This window comes from Acomys minous (genome assembly GCF_964271855.1).
Source record: "Acomys minous genome assembly, chromosome: 19".
Taxonomy (NCBI): domain Eukaryota; kingdom Metazoa; phylum Chordata; class Mammalia; order Rodentia; family Muridae; genus Acomys; species Acomys minous.
In genome coordinates, this window is record NC_140499.1 from 15,983,894 (window position 1) to 16,003,217 (window position 19,324).

At 43.3% G+C, this 19,324-nt stretch overlaps 1 protein-coding gene across 4 annotated transcripts in view; it reads right to left on the reverse strand.

Annotated features, from left to right (window-relative positions):
- Positions 1–707: 707 nt before the first annotated feature.
- TRPC3 (transient receptor potential cation channel subfamily C member 3) overlaps positions 708–19,324 on the reverse strand; it is an 81,306-nt gene continuing 62,689 nt past the window's right edge. For 2 of the 4 annotated variants that reach the window (XM_084768635.1, XM_084768633.1), the window contains exons 9-12: positions 17,705–17,914; positions 14,487–14,570; positions 4,743–4,818; positions 708–1,545 (exon numbers count right to left, since the gene is read on the reverse strand). In XM_084768635.1, the coding sequence (XP_084624761.1) occupies positions 1,403–1,545; positions 4,743–4,818; positions 14,487–14,570; positions 17,705–17,914 (513 nt within the window). In that variant the 3' untranslated portion in view covers positions 708–1,402. Of the gene's footprint in view, positions 1,546–4,742; positions 4,819–14,486; positions 14,571–17,704; positions 17,915–19,324 lie in introns of those variants that run through there. The other 2 variants (XM_084768634.1, XM_084768636.1) reach the window with 2 other exon arrangements.

Sequence of the window (19,324 nt, forward strand, 5' to 3'; positions counted from 1 at the left end):
TAAGTCTTTCTGTGTTGAAGCAGCAGTCTCCTTGCTTGTTTAGTTGGTTTGTAAGACCAATAACGCATATGATCGTAATTTAAGTCCCAGGGAGATTTGACAAGGAAGAACTGAAGCTATCTATTTGAATGCTTAGTCCCCAGGGAGTGGCACTATTTGAAAGGATTAGGAGGCGTGGCATTGTTGGAGGTGTGGCCTTGGAGGAGGTGTGGCCTTGTTGGAGGAGGTGTGGCTTTGTTGGAGTGCAGTGTGTCCCTGCCAGTGGACTTCCAGATTTCAAATGCCCACATCAGGCCCAGTGTCCCTCCCTGCTGCCTGCGGAGCAGGATGTTGAACTCTCAGCTACTTCTCCAGAACCATGTCTGCCTTGTAACTGCCCTGCTCATGACAATAGTGGACCGTCTTTGAAACTGTAAGCAAGACTCTAAATGCTTCCTTTGATAAAAGTTGCCTCGTCATGGAGTCTCTTCATAGCAATAGAACAGTGACTAAGCCACGCCCATGGGTCTAAAACTCTAAAGGAGCAGAAGGCAAGACAAGCAGTCAGTTGTTGGTCCTATTTAGCATTAAAACACCAGAGGTACACATTAAAAGGTTACAATAAAATGACAGTCTACTGTAACCCCCCAACTTAAAAAAACAAACACTTCCTTCTTGACTAAATTCACATCATAAAACCACAAATACAAAGAGAAAGGACACAAGCATTTATTTTAGAAAAATCTTTAATGATTGTTTTTGAACAATCCTATGAAACTTAAATATGTAGTGTAACTGTAGGTTCAATTAGCTCATTTCACTGTTAAATTCTTCACTTGCATTTCAAAGGTTCTAGAATTGTCAGTGATGTCTAAAAGTCTAAGAAAAATCTCGACAAGTCACAGCTGGTAGTAAAATGTCTTCAGTTTCTTTCTTTTTTTTTTTTTAAATCACTTCAGCATTTGGATGAGAAGTTATGCTACTAGCGATGGTCTTCCGTCTCTTCTCGGATGCTATTGGCTGTTCTGGTCAGTTGGTTTCGACATTCACCAAGCACCTACTCTGTACCAGGCACTGCACTAAATATTGGGGACATAAAGATGAGATTGCTGTGGACCCTGTTTCTCAATGCGCTCTTGGATGCCAACAGGTAATATTAAGATGCAAATGACAAAAATATTAGTGGCATTAATACTGGGCTTCTAAATATAATAGCATGTCACTGCTTATGATGTTGAGGTCGACTGCTGAACTTATTTTCACGTGATGGAAATCATTACCACCTAGCTTAATCGTAAAGTCCCGCATGACACAGGCAGTTAACACTAGAGCTTTACACCTTGGTTTTTCAAGTATTTCATACTTAGGAATATTTATTGCCCACATTTGTGCTATAGTCAGAGCTGGCCCGCAGGTGGCTGCCTCATTCACATCTCAGCACACTGGGGCTCAGCTTCTCACTGAGTTTATGAATCAAGATGGCTAATTCCTCTGTTGCTTGGCTCTTGTCTTCCAGAAGCTCGTAACGAAGGCTGGAGATATCCTGCTTGATTTCTTTCAGTTCACCTAGAGGATTGTATCAAAAAAAAAAAATATGTGTAAGTGGTGATTTGCTCTTCATATTTAGATGAAAAAGACAAAGAGAAACTCACTCAATCTGAATATGTTTGCTTCACAAAGTCTCCAAGGTGGGTATTTCAAAACTCTCCTTTAAAGTGTTTAAGAAAAGCTGGCCTTTAAAGGCATACTGACCTTTGAAGACAGTCTAAAGATATTTCACCTGTGTCTGTAATTGCTTTAAGCAGCACATTTTTGTGTGTGTGTAAGACCAAACCCTGTGTAGGTCAGGCAAGTGCTCTGCCACTGGGGTGTGGCCCAGCCTCTCCTAGCACGGGGTTAGCCTTCTACAGCACTGCTCACAATGTCAAAGCAACCAGTTAAGATGCATTTTATAATGACGAAACAGTAAAATCACACTTCTGTAGTGCATGGTGGTGCACGCTTTTGATCCCAACACTCCGGAGGCAGAGGTAGGTGGAACTCTGTGAGGCTGCTATGGAAACCAGCCTGGTCTACATAGCAAGTACCAGGGCAGCAAGAGCTATGCAGAGAAACCCCATATCCAAAACCAAGAACAAACAACCCCCCACCCCCACCCCACCCCCACCCCCACCCGCAAACAATCACACTGTCCCCTTGCAAGGAGTCCTTTTGTTCCCTTCTGGTGGAGGGCTGACACCTACATGTTATCTCCATTGCCTTACTGAAAATGAATTGATTGAAAGTGCAAATCCGCAGAAGTAAAATTTAAGTCAAATTGGATGAAGGGGAAGGAGAAATGTAAAGGGAGCTTGCTCATGAGACAGTGGCACGAACATGGGGCTGGCGCTGTCTGGTCCAGAGGGCCAGAGTGTAAGGGGCGGGGGAAGCCGGTGGAGATGCACCCCTGCAGTGTGCAGGCCCCCACCTCTCCAGGAGAAACAGCACGTAGAGGTTAAAACAGCTGCTCCTCCGGGATCTCAGCTTGGCAGCACCCTGGGCACACAGACTGCAACGGGAAACGGAACTGTTCTGGGAGTTAGTTAACTGTGATGCCGAGAAGCACTGAGAATGAAAGTAAACTTAGAGGCAGAACATTAACCAGACTCTAAGAATAAATTCTGAATTAGTGCTCTCAGACTTCATCTTTAAAAAAAAAAAAAAATGAATAGAATCTTTGAGGATATTTTCCTTTAATAATAATCTTTTAAAATTGGTATATAGCAACTATACATACTTATGGGGTACAATGCAGAATGACCTTTTATCATGATACCTTTATGACTTTTTTTTTGGACAAGGTTTCTCCGTGTAGTCCTAGCCTCACTTTGTAGACCAGGCTGGCCTTGAACTCACAGATCCACCTGCTTTTGCCTCTTGAGAGCTGGGATTAAAGGCACATGCCACCACATCCAGTCCTTTATGACATTTTAAAAGCATAATTTGTATGATTATTAATTACAGCTATTAAGACAGAGTCTCATGTAACCCGAGCCTCAACATCGCTGTGTAGCTAAGGCTGCCCTTGAACTCCTGACACCCCTGCATCCACCACCTGACCGTGGGATTACAGGCATGCGTCACCATGCTCCAGAACACATGTGCTTTTATCATATAAAAATCAGTTGAGCTAGGATGTAGCTCAGTGGTAGAGCATGTGCTTAGCATGTATGGAGCCCTGGGCTCAATTCTTAGCAACACACACCCCTCCCCAAAGACACCATGAAAATGTTTTCATTTTAAGAAAATCTGAATTCTTCAAGAATGTACATCAGACTGGGTGTAGTGTCACACACCTTTAATCCCAGCACTCAGGAAGCAGAGGCAGATGGGTCTCTGTGAGTTCGAGGCCAGCCTGGTCTACATAGTGAGTTCCAGGATAGCCAGGGCTATCACAGAGAAACCATGTCACACACACACACACACACACACACACACACACACACACAATTTGTAGACTCATTTTGTGGCAAAAAAAAAGTGCTTCCTGTCGCATATGGGAAATAAAGTGGTCTACCTTGAAACAGGTCTAGCTTTGGTTTTAGGTTTGTTTTTCTCATTTGGTTTGGGGGTTAAGTGTGGGGTCTGCTCAGCGCATGTTCTACCACTAAGTTACCCTAGCCTGAGTTAGGGTTCTCCCACAGTGATGCCTCATCCCTGGTCCTTCTTTCCTTGTTCTGAATCCCGTGACTACAGACAACACAGGAGTTGACCTTGGGCTCTGGCTCCTGGGTACAGAAGAATTATCTCATCTAATTAATATGCTTGCATGCTATAGGGTCAACTTTTGTATTACACACTTATTTCAAACTAGGTTCTCATGAACTTCCCTCTTTGGGGCAAGAGCTCAAATGCTGATCACTTTGGGCACAATTATGGCCACACGATTCCTCTCACGAAGAGTAGCCAGCTCTGGACGCCCAAGGAGGCTATGCAGCAACTGATAAGATTTCTGCTCCTATACTGAAACTCCATTCCAATACCATCTTCTTGACCTATTTATAGGCTGGTGTAATAGGACCTTTTCTTGGTCCTTCATTATATATTAATAGATTTCTTTTCCCCTATGCACACATACCACTGAGCTGACCCAGATCTGGCAGGGACTCACCCATGTGTTCATCAGGAATTCACCAACAGCATTTGCTAGGTTAAGCCTTTCTCTTATCAGGACAGACAGAGCTAGAGGCAGCTTATCTGTGCTGGAAAGGAGCCTCCGTTTATTTTTAATTATATCTCTCTCTGTGTGTATATGTTGGTATGCGTGTGCGTGTGCGTGTGTGTGTGTGTGTGTGAGTGTGCGTGTGTATGTGTTGTTGCTGTTGTTGTCTGCACGTGAGTACAGGTGCCTGTAGAGGTCATAGGCATCACATTCCCTGGAGCTGGAGTTACAGGCAATTGTGAGCGGTTGACCAGAGATGAAAGGAATCAGCTCAGGCCCTCTCGCTCTTAACCTGTGAGCTACCTCTCCAGCCCCAGTTGACTTCTTTCTGACTCGAGATCCGTGCTGTGGCGTTACCGCCGCCCCTATCTTTATTTACTTATATAGCGTGGGGTTTAGAAACCTTTTTCTGGACAGCATTTTTGTTATGTAGTTCTGGCTGGCCTAGTGCTCACTTTGTAGCCCACGACAGCCTTGAGCCTGCAGCAAGAATCCTGCCTCAGTTTCCCAAGCTCATTACATCAGCTACGAGGAAAGGCGTTTCTCAGCTGATGACGCTTACCTTCGTTCACCTCGTCGTTTTCTTTGTCTACTTGTGCTTTCAAAACATACCGTTTTATGAGTCTTTTCATTATCTGCTGTTGGGCAAAAAGAAATGAGTAAATCAGCAATGATGTACGTGAGCCTGCTCGGCCTACTCTTCAGGAGCCTTCCCTGCCTGTGACGCAGACAGCACGGGGAGCAGAGCTCCACATGACTGCCTGCAAAGAATGAGCCAAGCTGTGGAACTTAGCTCCCTTCCGCTTTCTGCTGGAACCAACAACCAACATACACTTTCTCTTCTTTTTTAATCTCAAGAATGAAAAAGCTTTCCTTAAGAATTGGGTTAGAAGATGTCAATGATTATCTTTAAACTGATGGTTTCTCTTTAAGGTGCTTTGAGCTACATTATCACCACAGGCACATCAGTTCTCTCCATGTGAAAAAAAAATGAGTGAATATAGGTCAGGGTAGACCATTTGGAAAATAGAGAGAACAACAAAATAAATAAGCAAAATCGCTGATTTCATGTAATCTTGTGTTACATGTTTGTCCCCATAGCAAATTTATTGTGACTATTTTTCCAAGCCAAATAAATGTTCTTACAGAATAATTGTTTATTCATAAGAAAAAAACTTAATCTGGACGCCAACCTCATACTATGGATAAAAAATTAATCCCAGTTGGCCTTTCATGTGAAAGAAGAAGGTAGCAGAATATAGTTATTTCAGGTTATATATTTGTTTATTTATTTATTTATTTGGTTTTTCGAGACAGAGTTTCTCTGTGTAGCCTTGGCTGTCCTGGACTCGCTTTGTAGACCAGGCTGGCCTTGAACTCACAGTGATCCACCTGCCTCTGCCTCCCGAGTACTGGGATTAAAGGCGTGCACCACCATGCCTGGCTCTCATGTTATATTTTTAAAAACAAGATAAAAATTCTAGTTATAATATAAAAATAAATTGAACTTCATTATGATTTAAGAACGTCTACTTATAAAGATACAATTCAAGAAATAATAAAATTATCAGTATTTTTAAACAGGAAAAAGACACCCAGCTATTTCACAAAAATGGAATCATTAGTGGTAACAACTTATAGGACAATCCTAAAGTCTGTTGCTGAGGACACACATATTAAAACAGACATATAAAACAAAGCTGAGGTGCAGGCTGGCATGCAGTAAAGAAAATGAGCAAGACATAAACTTGATAGAAGGACAGCTGCTAGAAAAGCCATGGACCAATGGAGACTGTTATGCTTTCCTGGCTTGAGACCAAGGAGACAAGACACTTTGGAAACATTTTGGTGTTACCTTCTAAAGTTCAACACTGATAGACATTTCACTCCCTCCACAGCCCCCAAAACTACACGTGCAGCCAAGAGTCCGGACAACAGAGTTAGAAGCAACACTGAGTTCCAGGGCTGCACAGTGATACCATGCTGCAAAAGAAAGCAACAAAGCAAAACCCAAAACAAGCACTCAGCATGACGCTGAATGAACACGTCCGGTTGCTAAGGACGTGACAAAATACACAGCTGCCTTGTGGAGCTAGGCCATATGTACCGCTGGAAAATTCGTACATAGGATAAACCTACACCTGAAAGGGTGAGCAAGACAGTTAGGGACCCCCCCATTTGAGGGTAGCAATGCTGGCAGGGATTGTGAGGTAAGAAGTGCCAAGAGGACGCAACAAACCCATAGTGTTGTCGCTCAGGTGGGCGTGGCTTTGTATGTTCATAATTCAGTATTGCTGTAATATTATTGTGTGTACATACATATCTCACTTAAAAGATAACTCACCAGGAAAGAAGTGGTGGAAAAGCCTGAACTAAAAGGTAGTCACAGTGAGAATGGAAAAAAACACTCATTTTAAAAACACTGTTTGAAGCTAAGTGACCTGTAAGATGTTAAAGTGAGCAGAAGGAGTCCCAGGGTTAATCTGAAATGCCACTGTCAGAGGAAAACCACAGCTATGTGACAACGGAGAGCCCCACCCAAGCGATTAAGAAGCCTGTTTCGTCAGTCACACTCCTACCCAAACCTGCAGGAAAAAAAGCATCTGAAACTGCAAGGTGGGAGGATTAGGGGAAAGGAAATATAGAAGACAGAGAGCTGGGACCAGGAAGTCTTGCATAATCTGAGGGTTTGTGTCAAGCAAGCTTATTAAGAAGTACCACATCACACATACTAAGGGGAGAGTGGAGAATGGGAGGAAGTCAGCAGAAAGCGAAGTCAGTGCTGCCAAGAGAGCAGCTCAGACGCAGCTGCCTTAAGATTGGTAACCACAGGCTTCATTGAGAAAAGCTGGGTTCCCAGAAGCTGAAACCTTAACTCCTTTGGAGCCCTGGCCCTGGACCCAGCCCCAACCTTGCCAACTGTGTCCCCAGGCAAGGACGCAGAAGTAGGGGTCACTTTGTCCTGTCTTCGTGGCCTCTGAGAAAGCCTTGGATCAGCCAGGCTCTCCGCTCAAAGGAAAACAGACCAGAAAAGACAGACCTTAAGCTCACGGATTCATTTACCAATTGTTTACTGAGAGCCAGTTTTGTACATGTTTACACAAGACGCACAGACACACACACACACACACACACACACACACACACACACACACACACACACACACTAATGGGATGGAGAGATGGCTCAACAATCGAGAACACTGGTTGCTCTCGCAGAGGACTCAGCACCCGTATGGCGCCTCTCAGCTGTCTGTAGCACCAGTGCCAGAGTCCTTGACGCCTTTTTCTGAACTCCGTAGGGCATTCAGGCAAGCATGTGGTACACAGACATCCATGCAGGCAAAATAGCCATACACATAAAATAAAATGATGATTAATAATGATCATTATAAAGAAAACAATAAATACTTTTTAAAAGATTTATTTATTTATTATGTATACAACATGCTGCCTGCATGCGAGCCTGCCCACCAGAAGAGGGCACCAGATCTCATTATAGATGGTTGTGAGCCACCATGTGGTTGGTGGGAATTGAACTCAGGACCTTTGGAAGAACAGCCACTGCTCTTAACCTCTGAGCCATCTCTCCAGCCCACAATAAATAATTTTTAAAGAGGTGGGGGAGAAAGGTTATTAGGAAGCAGTGTGAAGCCGCGGCCTGTCCCACAGGGAAGCCAAAAGCCGAATCCTTGCCTCACACAGTGTTTAACAAATGAGGCAAGAGGATTGAAGACATACATGTATGGATTAAAACTTGCTAGGAAAACATTCTCAGTGCTCTAGAAGATATCAGTGATATGCAATGCAGAATCAAATGAGACTTCCCTCCTGTTGTCCCTGGGTTGATGATAAGATCTGGACTGGTTACTAAGTACTCCCCAGCTTGAGGGCAAGTTTTCCCTATGGTCTGGGTCAGTGCCCCTCCCCCAGGTCTCACTGACATTCAAATCAGTACTGGGTTTACCTCCCCCTCTCTGCGTACCCACAGGGAAAAATCCCTGAGAAAAAAGAGCTCCTGGGTCCTAGACTCCTTTATCCTCTAAGTGTTCCATGTGATAGGGAGGGGGTGCTCCTTCTTTCCCTAGAAGCTAAGGGAAGGGAGGGACCTGAAGCCACACTTGTCTCTGAGAAAGGGAGCCCGCTGACCTAGTCTCTACTAACTGTACAGGCCTGTGGACTTGCAGGCTCGCTTCAGGTGACCCAAGAGATAGGCAGGCGTGAGTGTGAACCGACGTGTGCTCCTATTATCTGACAAACATCTAATCTCACCGTGGAATTCAGGGCAGAAGGTCGTCAAGAAATTAAAAGACAACTAACATATGACTTGGCTCTACCATTTTTCGGGAAGGATGTGAGGGCCCTCGGTCGGCGCAGCGGAGAGACACCTAAATACACATTCAAGCTTACTGCTGTACTCTTCCGCTGTCAACAGGGAATGGAACCAGCCGAAATGCCCATCAACAGATGAATGGATAAAGGAAACGCGTACGGACAGAATGCAACCTTGGTCTGCTCTAGGGAAGAATGAAGTCCTGACATTTGTAGGAGAAGGGACTAGGACTGAAGATGCCTGTGGGAACGTAAACAATTCTCTCATGTGCAGAAGTCGGATTTAAACTTACATAGAGACAGTGTTCTTTTTGGACACCATGCAACATTTACTTGTGTACTAATTAATTAACAAATTAGTCTGCGTGTGTGTGTGTGTGTGTGTGTGTGTGTGTGTGTGTGTGTGTGATGTGCGCATGTCTGTGAGAAGTGATTGCGTGTACCTGTGACAGCCTGCGTGAGGAAGCCAGAGGGCATGGTCCTCGCCTTCTGCCTTGTGTGAGGAGGTTTTCTGGTTGCCACTGCATATACCAGGGCAGCTGGCCTGAGTTGGGAAGTCTCCTCTCTGCCTCTCATCTCACTGGAGGAGACTGGGATTTCCGATGGGCAAGAACTGCTGTGTTCAGTTTCCTCTGTGCCCTCGGGATGCAAACTCAAGAGTTCCTGCTTGTGTGGCGAGTGCTTTAGCCAGTGAGTCATTTCCCCAGCCCAGTGTTGACTCCAGAAAAGTGTCACACTGTGCCCCTGGCTACTCTCACGTTCATGACATCTTAAAAAATAAAACTTAGCCTGGCGGTGGTGGTGCACGCCCTTAATCCCAGCACTCGGGAGGCAGAGGCAGGTGGATCCCTGTAAGTCAGAGGCTAGCCTGGTCTACAAAGCGAGTCCAGGACAGCCAAGGCTACACAGAGAAACCCTGTCTCAAAAAAACAAACAAATAAAACAAAACAACAACAAAAAACAAAACAAAAAAAGAAAAAGAAAACTTATTTTCATATCTATATCTATATCTACATATCTGCAAGTGCCTGTGCATGTGAGCAGCCAGAAGAGGGAGTCAGATTCCCTGCATTTGTAATTATAGATAGTTGTGAGCCACCATACTGCTGGGGACTGACCTCAGGTCCTCTCCGAGAGCAGTGTGCACTAATGAGCCATCTTGCTAGCCCCTCCTGGCCATCTTCTTGCCTTAGCCTTCTGGGTATTAAGGTCATAGGAGTGTACCATTATGCCTGGCTTTCTTTGGTCTTTCATTATGGAATATACAGGCCTGTTATTTTGTAGTTGGTATTCTTTTTCTTTCTTAAAAAATTTTTTAAAAATGTGTTTTGTCTGCACTTATGTGAAAGTGTCAAATCTTGGAGTTACAGACAGTTGTGAGCTGCCATGTGGGTGCTAGGATTTGAACCCGGGCCCTCTTGAAGAGCAGTCCCTTAACCGCTAAGCCATCTCTGCAGCTCTGCCCCCTTTTAAAAAAAAACATTCAAGTGCTTGTGAGGAAGCTAAGAAAGCCTTACATATACCTGCTGCTGGAAACGGAAATGCAGCCACTCTCAAGCGTGTGATGAGGAAACAGTCTTGTAATGTGAAGAGACATGCCCTAAGATAGTCACCAGAGCACTATTTATAACAGCCAAAATAGGAAATGAACTAAATATTCTTTTAAAAACTGAATGAGATGGCTTGTTGATGCAATGGAACATTACATAACAATTAAAAATGAGCACATAAGCCGGCCATGGTGGCGCACGCCTTTAATCCCAGCACTTGGGAGGCAGAGGCAGGAGGATCACTGTGAGTTTGAGGCCAGCCTGGTCTACAAAAGCGAGTCCAGTACAGTAAGGACTGTTACATAGAGAAATCCTGTCTCAAAAACGTAAACAAACAAACAAACAAACAAACCAAAACCCCAAACAAAAACAAATAAAAATAAAAAGAAAAATGAGCCCATGCAGCATTATGGGAAACTCCTGGCAGAAAAAAGAAGTACCTATAACAATTTTATTATGTTATTTACACAGTTAGGAAATACACAAACAAGGGTCTGGAGAAACAGGCCAACAGTTAAGAGTGGATTCTGCTTTCCCAGGGGGACCGGGTTCGATTCCCCACACCCATGCCAGGCAACTCACAGCCACTTGTAACTCTAGCTCCAGGGGATCTGGTGCCCTTCTCTAGTCTCCACAGGCTCTGTACTCAGTGTACACATAGCCACTCCCCCATAATTAAAAATAATAACAAATCCTTTAAACCAATCCAAGCAGACAACGCCCCCATCCACACACACAAAGCTAATGTATAACACTACAGGTGTGTTTATGTAAGTGGATCATTGAGAGATACTGGGGGAAAGTGGCTCAAGAAGATACCTGGCACTGACCTTTGCCCTCCATGCTCATATACACCTGCACATACACATACATTTGTAAACATACAACACACATATACAATAGGAATTAAGGCGAGGCAGATAAGTTGGGAGTTAAAAAAAAAAAACCTCTGAATTTGAATGAAGATCCTTATCAGATGAGTGATCCTAAGGTATGCACGAGTGTCTGTTTTTTCAACCTCATTGTGGGTCACAGAACTCAGCCCATAAATAACTGTTGGGGTTAAATAATCAAACACATGTGGACTCATAGTCCCTGCTTAGATAAGGTTAGCTACTAATAGCATTATTTAATAAAGTCGGAAAACTAAAATGTTCATACACTCCAATGTAATACTCTGTAAGATATTTACATGTCTTCTGTAACTATGCTTAAAAAAGTCTGTGTAACTTTACTGCCAAAAGGGAAAATAGATTGTTTTAAAAATTCATCTGAAGGACTGGAGACATGGCTCCAGGTTAAGAGCACTGGCTACTTTTCCAGAGGTCCTGAGTTCAATTCCCAGCAACCATATGGTGCCTCACAACATTCTACGATGACATCCGGTACCCTCTTCTGGCATGCAGGTACACATAAAGGGAGAATTCTGTATACATAATAAATAAATAAATAAGTAAATCTTAAAAAAACAAAACCAAAAACTCTCGGGAGGCAGAGGCAGGTGGACCTCCATGAGTTCAAGGTTAGCCTGGTCTACAAAGCAAGTCTAGGACAGGCAGGGCTGTTACACAGAGAAATTCTGTCTTGAAAACTTAAAAACAAAAGCAAAACCAAAAACAACCCCCCCCCACACCCACAAGTTCAAAAATCCATCTGGAGTTCCAGTTTCCTGAGAAACAATCTGAACAAAGCCTGTCATTAACAAAATTTCACCAAAGGGAAAAGAAGCAAGCACATTCACTTCCTTTTATTCTCAGGGAAATTATGCATTCAGTCACAAAATTTTCCCCTTCAAGTTTTGCTGTGTACAAAGCAAGGCATGGTGGCCCATGCCCTTAGTCACAGCAACAGCGATAGACAGAGAAGGCCTGGTTCTCAGATAATCTGAGCTGCATTCCAGGAGGGCGGGTGACCTGAACTTTTGAACATGAGAAAGACATATAGTTCTGCCTCCTTTAGCCCTTCTGTAGTTACTACTTGGCAGTTCTGAGAGACCATTAACACACTGAATAAAAAAAAATGTGACACCAGACACAAGGACATACACAAATCTAGGTAAGATAGCACACACCTGCACATCCAAACATTTGGAAGGGAGAGGCAGCACAGCTAGGCGTTTAGGGCCAGCTTCTACTTAACTAGCTTGAAGACAACATGAGCCACAGGAGACCCTATCTCAGATAAACCAAACCAAACAAACATCAGAAAAATCCATCCATCCAATCAGCCAACAAGCAAGAAGGAGGAGAAGGAGAAGGAGGAGGAAGAGGAGGAGGAGGAGGAGGAGAAGAAGAAGAAGAAAAAGAAGAAGAAGAAGAAGAAGAAGAAGAAGAAGAAGAAGAAGAAGAAGAAGAAGAAGAAGAAGAAGAAGAAGAAGAAATAGCCAGGAAGAGGTCAAGCCTTAAAACACTAGCCCAATCTTCATAAAAACACTAGCCACAAATTTTGTGAACTGGACAGGCTACAGGCTAACTAAAACTCCAAAAAAAAAAAAAAAAAAAAAAAAAAAAAAGAATAGTTAGGCATTTTTGCAAAATAAAATTCTTGAAGTAAGGATCATATCAATTTGTATATGGTTTTTGTTTGACTTTGTTTTAAACTATGTATAGTCTATGTATAAATAGATTAATGAAACATAATACAAAAAGCTCCTGGGAGAAATCAATTTGCTAGAGGGATTTAGTAAATGAAAAGCCGACAGAAAACCAAAACATCATCTGACACACTGAGCATAGAGTCATGTAATCAAATGGAAAAAATAACCAGGACCTTCACCCATCATTACATTCAAGGATATTCTATATAGATTGGTTATTTCATGTGAAAAGTGAATGAACTAAAAACATAAGTTTAAAGATTATTACATAACAGGTCTTTTAAAATAGCACATAAATCCCAGGTTGCCTGCAAGAATTAAAAAAAAAAAAAATCCAGGATGGGAAAAATCACAGTTATAAGTTCAAGGCATCAACACACTGTTAAAAACTTTCTTAACTCATTTCACAGAAAGGTCAACAATTTTAACTATTAAAATTCCCCTTAATTAGTTACAGAAAGTCATCAAGAAAGACAAGTGAAGATTTTTTTCTTTTTCTTTTTTCCTTCTTTTTTTTTTTTTATTATAAATAATTAAACATAACGTGGCCAAGTTCATTCTTGGTGAATGCACAGTTAAGGCTCTTGACTATTTCTGTTAGATTGAAATAAAAAAATCCTTGTTTTATTTCTATCAATGAAAGATGGGGAAGGAAATAAACTAAGTCCACCATTGAACAAACTGTAAAGTCATCAAAGAAAAGAAGGCGGCAACAGTCAACGTGTGCCAGTCAGCTTGCCAAGTTTTCCTCTTCTAAGGAAACTGTACATGGAGGTGAATTTCACCCAGTAATTTAACAGTATAAATGTCTTGATTCCCTCTACACCTTATACAAAGATCTGGTGGTCACATGACTAGCCAGATGAAACAAACAAACAAACAAACAAAAAAACCGTACGTAGTATCCCAATCTGCATATAACATCAAAATTCAATAGATATTTTAAAGTTGTACTGACAAGTCAAAAGAGCCTAGCAATCATTTGTAAAATAGATTTTATGGAAATAAAACCCAGTGAAGCGTATCGGATCTCACACTGAGAGCATCACTCATTCTCATACAATGCATCTTCCACTCCTTTCTCCAGGGCACATATTTGTCCTTTGGAAAACTATAGCTATGGCCTAGTGGTTAAGAGCACTTGATGCTCTCACAGAGGACCCAGGTTCGATTCCCAGCCATCAACGGTGGTTTCCAACCATCTGTAACTCCAGTTCCAGAAGACCAGTGCCCTCTTCTGACCCCTGTGGGCACCAAGCATTCATGTTGTGTACAGACACAGATATATACAAAACTCTCTCACATAAAATATATACATGTAACTCTAAAAATTATAGGGACACTTGTTTTCAACATTGTAAAAGCAGTCTTCTTGCTGAGCCTGGCGGTACAGGCCTGTACTCCCAGTTCCGGCGGTGGTGCTGGGGGACAAGGTAGGAGGGCTGAAAATCCAGGTTCTGCCTGGGTAACAGTGAGTTGGAAGTCAAGCCAGGAAACTTAGTGAGACTCTGTCTCAAAACAAAACGAAACAAAACGAAACAAAACAAAGCAAAACAGACCATGACTGTAGCATGGGCAAGGCCCTGATCTTCAATCTTAAGAAAATAAAATAAGAAATAAAGCTACAACAACAACAAAAAGCCTCTTTTTTAGGGGAAAAAAAGGTGCAAAAAACCAAAGAGGTTAAACTCTGGTTTTTGAAGTCCCCAATGCCCTACTCTGCGCTGTATGACGTCACAGTATATACATGAAGAACACGCTACTCCACACACACACAGAGCCGTACCAGGGACCACACACAATGGAGACGTGGCTGGTGAGCGCTTACCTGGTAGCGTGTTGGCTGATTGAGAATGCTGTTAAAACTGTGTGATTCAAAAACTCTCGAGTTAGACTGAGTGAAGAGGTTTAACTAGGAAAAAATACAATTAACCTAGTAAATTAGAATACATTCATTTGGAATAAGAAATAGAGTTTATTTGATTCTCTTGGATGGCATTCTTTGAGTCAACACTTCTGAGGAACATTTTGAGGGAGCTGCCTTTTCTGAGGGGATTAGATATTTTCAAAGGCAAACGTTTGCATGAGAGACATGTTCACCTTCCTGCGAGCACTGGCAAGGCGTAATGTAACAGAGCTGTTCCTTAGAAACGGCGCTTTGGAAGTTGACCTCCATCTAATGTAAGCTTTCCTGGGAACATGCAACATTTACCACCCAGAATGCCAAGCGCCTCTGAGGTGATTTGATTGGCTGCTCAGCCTAAGTTCCTCTCTTAAATTGAACAGAGACTCTTTCTACAGGTGTGGGCAGTCTGACACCCATTTTGTAGCCCTACAATATCACCTAAAAAATACCTCTTCCCAAACATCTTGCCATACTCTGAGCAAGAGTTTACTCCGATCAGACCTTTGGAGAGAACTGCATTGAAGAATGCGGTTTCATTCTCTCTCTCTCTCTCCCCCCTCTCTTTTTTTCTTCCCCCCTCTCTTCCCCCCCCCCCTTGTCTGAGTAGGCAGGACAGGAGCAACTGGCTAGTTGAGAGCTTAGCTCTGTCCATGATTCACATAGACATCAGCTGGGATTTCCCATCATTCAAGGGAAAGCTGCCATGTACATAATTTGAAAGTGCTCCCCACCCCCAAAATTATATTCTTTCTTCCTCCTGAACCTCCTGTGACAATTCAGGAGGGTGTGGCAGGCCAGGGCAGAGGTGACAAACCAGGCCAGGCCTCTAGTTGACTGTTTTGCTAAGGACCTGCACTTGAGCACGTAAATTTTTCTTCTGCCACTAGGGGTCAGTATCAGCCTGCTGACTGAGCTGCAGGAACCGGTTCTTAAAGTTTTTTAAAACAAAACAGCAAAACCTGGCATTTCTTCAACTTTTTACTGTATTGGTTTAATGAAGTAAGACTGAAAAACTTTTGCTGGGTGTAGTGGTACATGCATGGAACCCCAGATGCTGGGGAGAGTGAGGCAGGAGGATCACAAGTTCAAGGCCAGCCTTGGTAATTTAGGAGGGTATGAGAAGACCGGGGAGGCCAAGATGGAGCCTCTTGCCTGAGAAAAAGAAGCTCCTTCCTCCTGTCAATGCTGCAACACGGTAGGAGTGGATGTCCGGTGGAGAACTAAATATCCGAGAGGTCTAAGCACCTGGAGGTGCTCTGCTCACCTAGCTTTTGGAAGCCCCCACCTACACCATGATGGTTCGGGTCTAAAGTCCATAAACTCTCTTGCCTACAGAAAGAAAACTTCACAGGTATGCTCTCCGAAGCATACAAGGCTGGATGCACCCAAGTTTGAGAGGCCTTTAAAATAATAATAATAATAATAATAATAATAATAATAATAATAATAATAAAGACTTAAGTAGCTAAGCTTTTCTAGAAAGACAAAACATTTATTAACACACTGTCAACCTTAACAAACCCAGCGCATGGGAGCCAGCTACTCCTTAGTGACTGAAAAGGGCTCAGCCTTGACTCCTCATCTGCTCCGTAATGGCTGCTGGCCAGGTGACCTGGCACAGGGGAGCTAGCTGGATGGCTTCAGTTCTCTCAGCTGTAAGACTGGGATAATAGTACCCACGTCACACGACTGCACGAGGTCTAAACAACCACAGTAGTGTGGAATCTGATGAGGAAGAGCTGGCGTGGCGTATCGCCCGTGTCATCCCTACAGAAGGCCCGCCGTGTGCCTTGCCTCTTTCAGGTGAGGCAATTCATCTGTGTGAGTTGCTAATAAGCCTTAAGAGGCAGCTCAGCCCCCGTCTACCCGAGAGACTGCCCCTTCCCTCCGTCCCACGGCTTCTCACTGTGTCTATGGGATGTTATGTGAACAAGGCATGGGCAGCCCGTCAGAGCTGCAGACTCTAACAGCCACGAGAGAGCACATCCGCACCACACAAAAAGCCTTAAAAAGTCAACTTTTAAATGTATTTTCTGATGCTGGGGTTCAAACCAAAGGCTTGTACGAGCCAGGAGGTGCTGTGCCACTGAACCACACTCCCAGCAAAACATCACTTTCTGTAAGGGTAAGATCCTAGGGCTATTACAAATCCTGGACACACAGATCTACCTTTAAAAACAAGGAATTAAATTGCATCAATCCTGCCCTTCCCCCATCTTCAATGGAGAAAAATGGGTCTCCTTTTGCAAGGAAAGGCCATGTTTTATTGTTTTCCTGGGCTTCTAGAGTCTTGCAGCTGGAGACCATTGTCATAAAAAAATTTAAAGACAGAATCGCTCTGTCATCCTAGCTGGTCTCAAACTCACCACAGAGCTCAATCTGCTTCAGTCTTGGTACCTTCCTGCCTCAGTCTACCAAGTGCTGGGATTACAGGCCTGTGATACCACACCAGGCTCCATTTTTTTCCAATTTTAGACAGAAACGATATTTGAATCTCACACATTTGCTCCTGTCTGCTCCTCCTTCCCTGCTATTTTAAATACACCCCCAATGTTGTGTCTCCTACCCCGATTCTGGATTCTGTATATGGAAATTAAGTTCATATAGATGAAGGTGACACCACGAAATTTACCTTCCTAGGTCAACTCAAGGGCAAACCGCTCTTCTTTCTAAAGTTTATTGTTATTTGGGACTAAGCTCGGGCTCGGATCTATGGCACGGTACTAAAGCAAAGATTATCCTGCTGTCTCTCCAAACGTGGTGGTGGAGAACACTGCACACGCCATGCGAGAAGTCTGAAGTTAAAGTTACTTAACTTCACAGTAACCGGTTTGAAGCATGGGGCACACGGATTCAGAACTTTTTTTTTTTTACAACAACTTTCATTTTTGCATTTAACAAGCTTTTCGTTTGCTTGTTTATATTCTGGCAGTTTCCATAAAAAGCTGACCCCAAATAGCGCATAGACTAAGTGACTATTTGAAGCATTCTGCAGATAGTATTAGTCTATGAAAGGCCACAGCAGGCAAGTTCAATGTCTTTAAAGTTCACAGGTGGAAATTAATGAACAAACATCAAAAGACTAGGAGAAAAGAGACAAAACATTTATTTTAGGGTCTTGGTTTGGTTTCAGTACCTACCCTGGACTTTGAGTTACCCATGCCCAGTTCCAGGTCTTTCTGAAGTCTCCTCCTCCTGCATTTGGAAAAGTTAGCGATCCGCATGATGAAGTAAACAAACGATTTGGGACTAGGGACCAGACTGAAGGGTGGAGGTAATGTTTTCCCGTCGTCAAAGTAGGATAGCCAGAGTTTTGAGCGAGCAAACTTCCATTCTACATCGCTGTCATCCTGCCACAAAGTGAAACTCATTGTTAAAGTAGTTACTACTTTTTGTTTGTTTATTTTTTCGAGGCAGAGTTTCTCTGTGTAGCCTTGGCTATCCTGGACTCACTTTGTAGACCAGGCTGGCCTTGAACTCACACAGATCTGCCTGCCTCTGCCTCCCAAGTGTTGGGATTAAAGGTATGCACCACCATGCCTGGCTAGTTACTACATTCTAAAGATGCTATTTTCACTTTGTGCATGTGTGTGTGCTTGTGTGTGCACATACCTGAGGTGGCCAGAAGAGGGGTTCAGATGCTCTGGAGCTGTTATAACTACCTGATGAGGGTGCTGGGAACTAAATTCTGGTCCTTTTCTTTTCTCTTCCTTCCTTCCTTCCTTCCTTCCTTCCTTCCTTCCTTCCTTCCTTCCTTCCTCTCTGTCTTCTTTTTTTTCTTTTCTTTCTTTTTTCTTTTTTTGAGACAAGGTTTGTCTGTGTAGCCTTGGCTGTCCTGGACTCACTTTGTAGACCAGGCTAGCTTTGAACTAACAGCAATCTGACTGCCTCTGCCTCCCTGAGTGCTAGGATTACACGTATGTGCCACCACACCTGGATAACTCGGGTCCTTTTCTTTTCTTTTTTTTTGTTTTTTTGTTTTTTTGAGACAGGGTTTCTCTGTGTAGCCTTGGCTGCCCTGGACTCACTTTGTAGACCAGGCTGGCCTCGAACTTACAGCGATCCGCCTGCCTCTGCCTCCCGAGTGCTGGGATTAAAGGCGTGCGCCACCACGCCCGGCTTCTGGTCCTTTTCAAGAACAGTATTCCCTCTTAATTTCTAAGACATCTCTCTAGTCCCAGAGTTGCTAAATTTTAAGCTAGGCATTCTAGGCCTGATGTATACTCTTAAAGCAATTACATTATGCTTTAAACAATTAAGTAACTTATTCACATTTATCTGCATATAATTCCTACATATCTATATAATACAGACTCACATATATAAAACACCAAAAGGCTTTCTCTTCCATATGCCTCTGCCTGTACCCACTGAGAACTAACCAGCATTTCCTGTTCCTCATTCCAAGGTAAAGCAAAAAGGCAAGAAAAATTGAGGGTCAAAGAAGGGTAAAACTATTAATCACTAGGTCCCTCTGTCACCACAGCCATCTCTTCACATTCATCATCCTCCCTCGCTCCCTGCCACCCTCACTCTCTTCCACACCCATCTGTACCAGGTTGTAGACGCCGTGTGGCTTACTCTAAAGGCAAATGGGGAAATGGCGTTTAGGTACGTTCATTTTTTGCGTCCTGCATCTTAATTTATTTTGAGGTTTTCACACTAGCACAGACTGGCCTGAAACACACACTGTAGCTTACGCTAGCCCCCTGCCACTTCCGCCTAAGCGCTGGATAACAGGCTTAAAGCCAACGCACTTC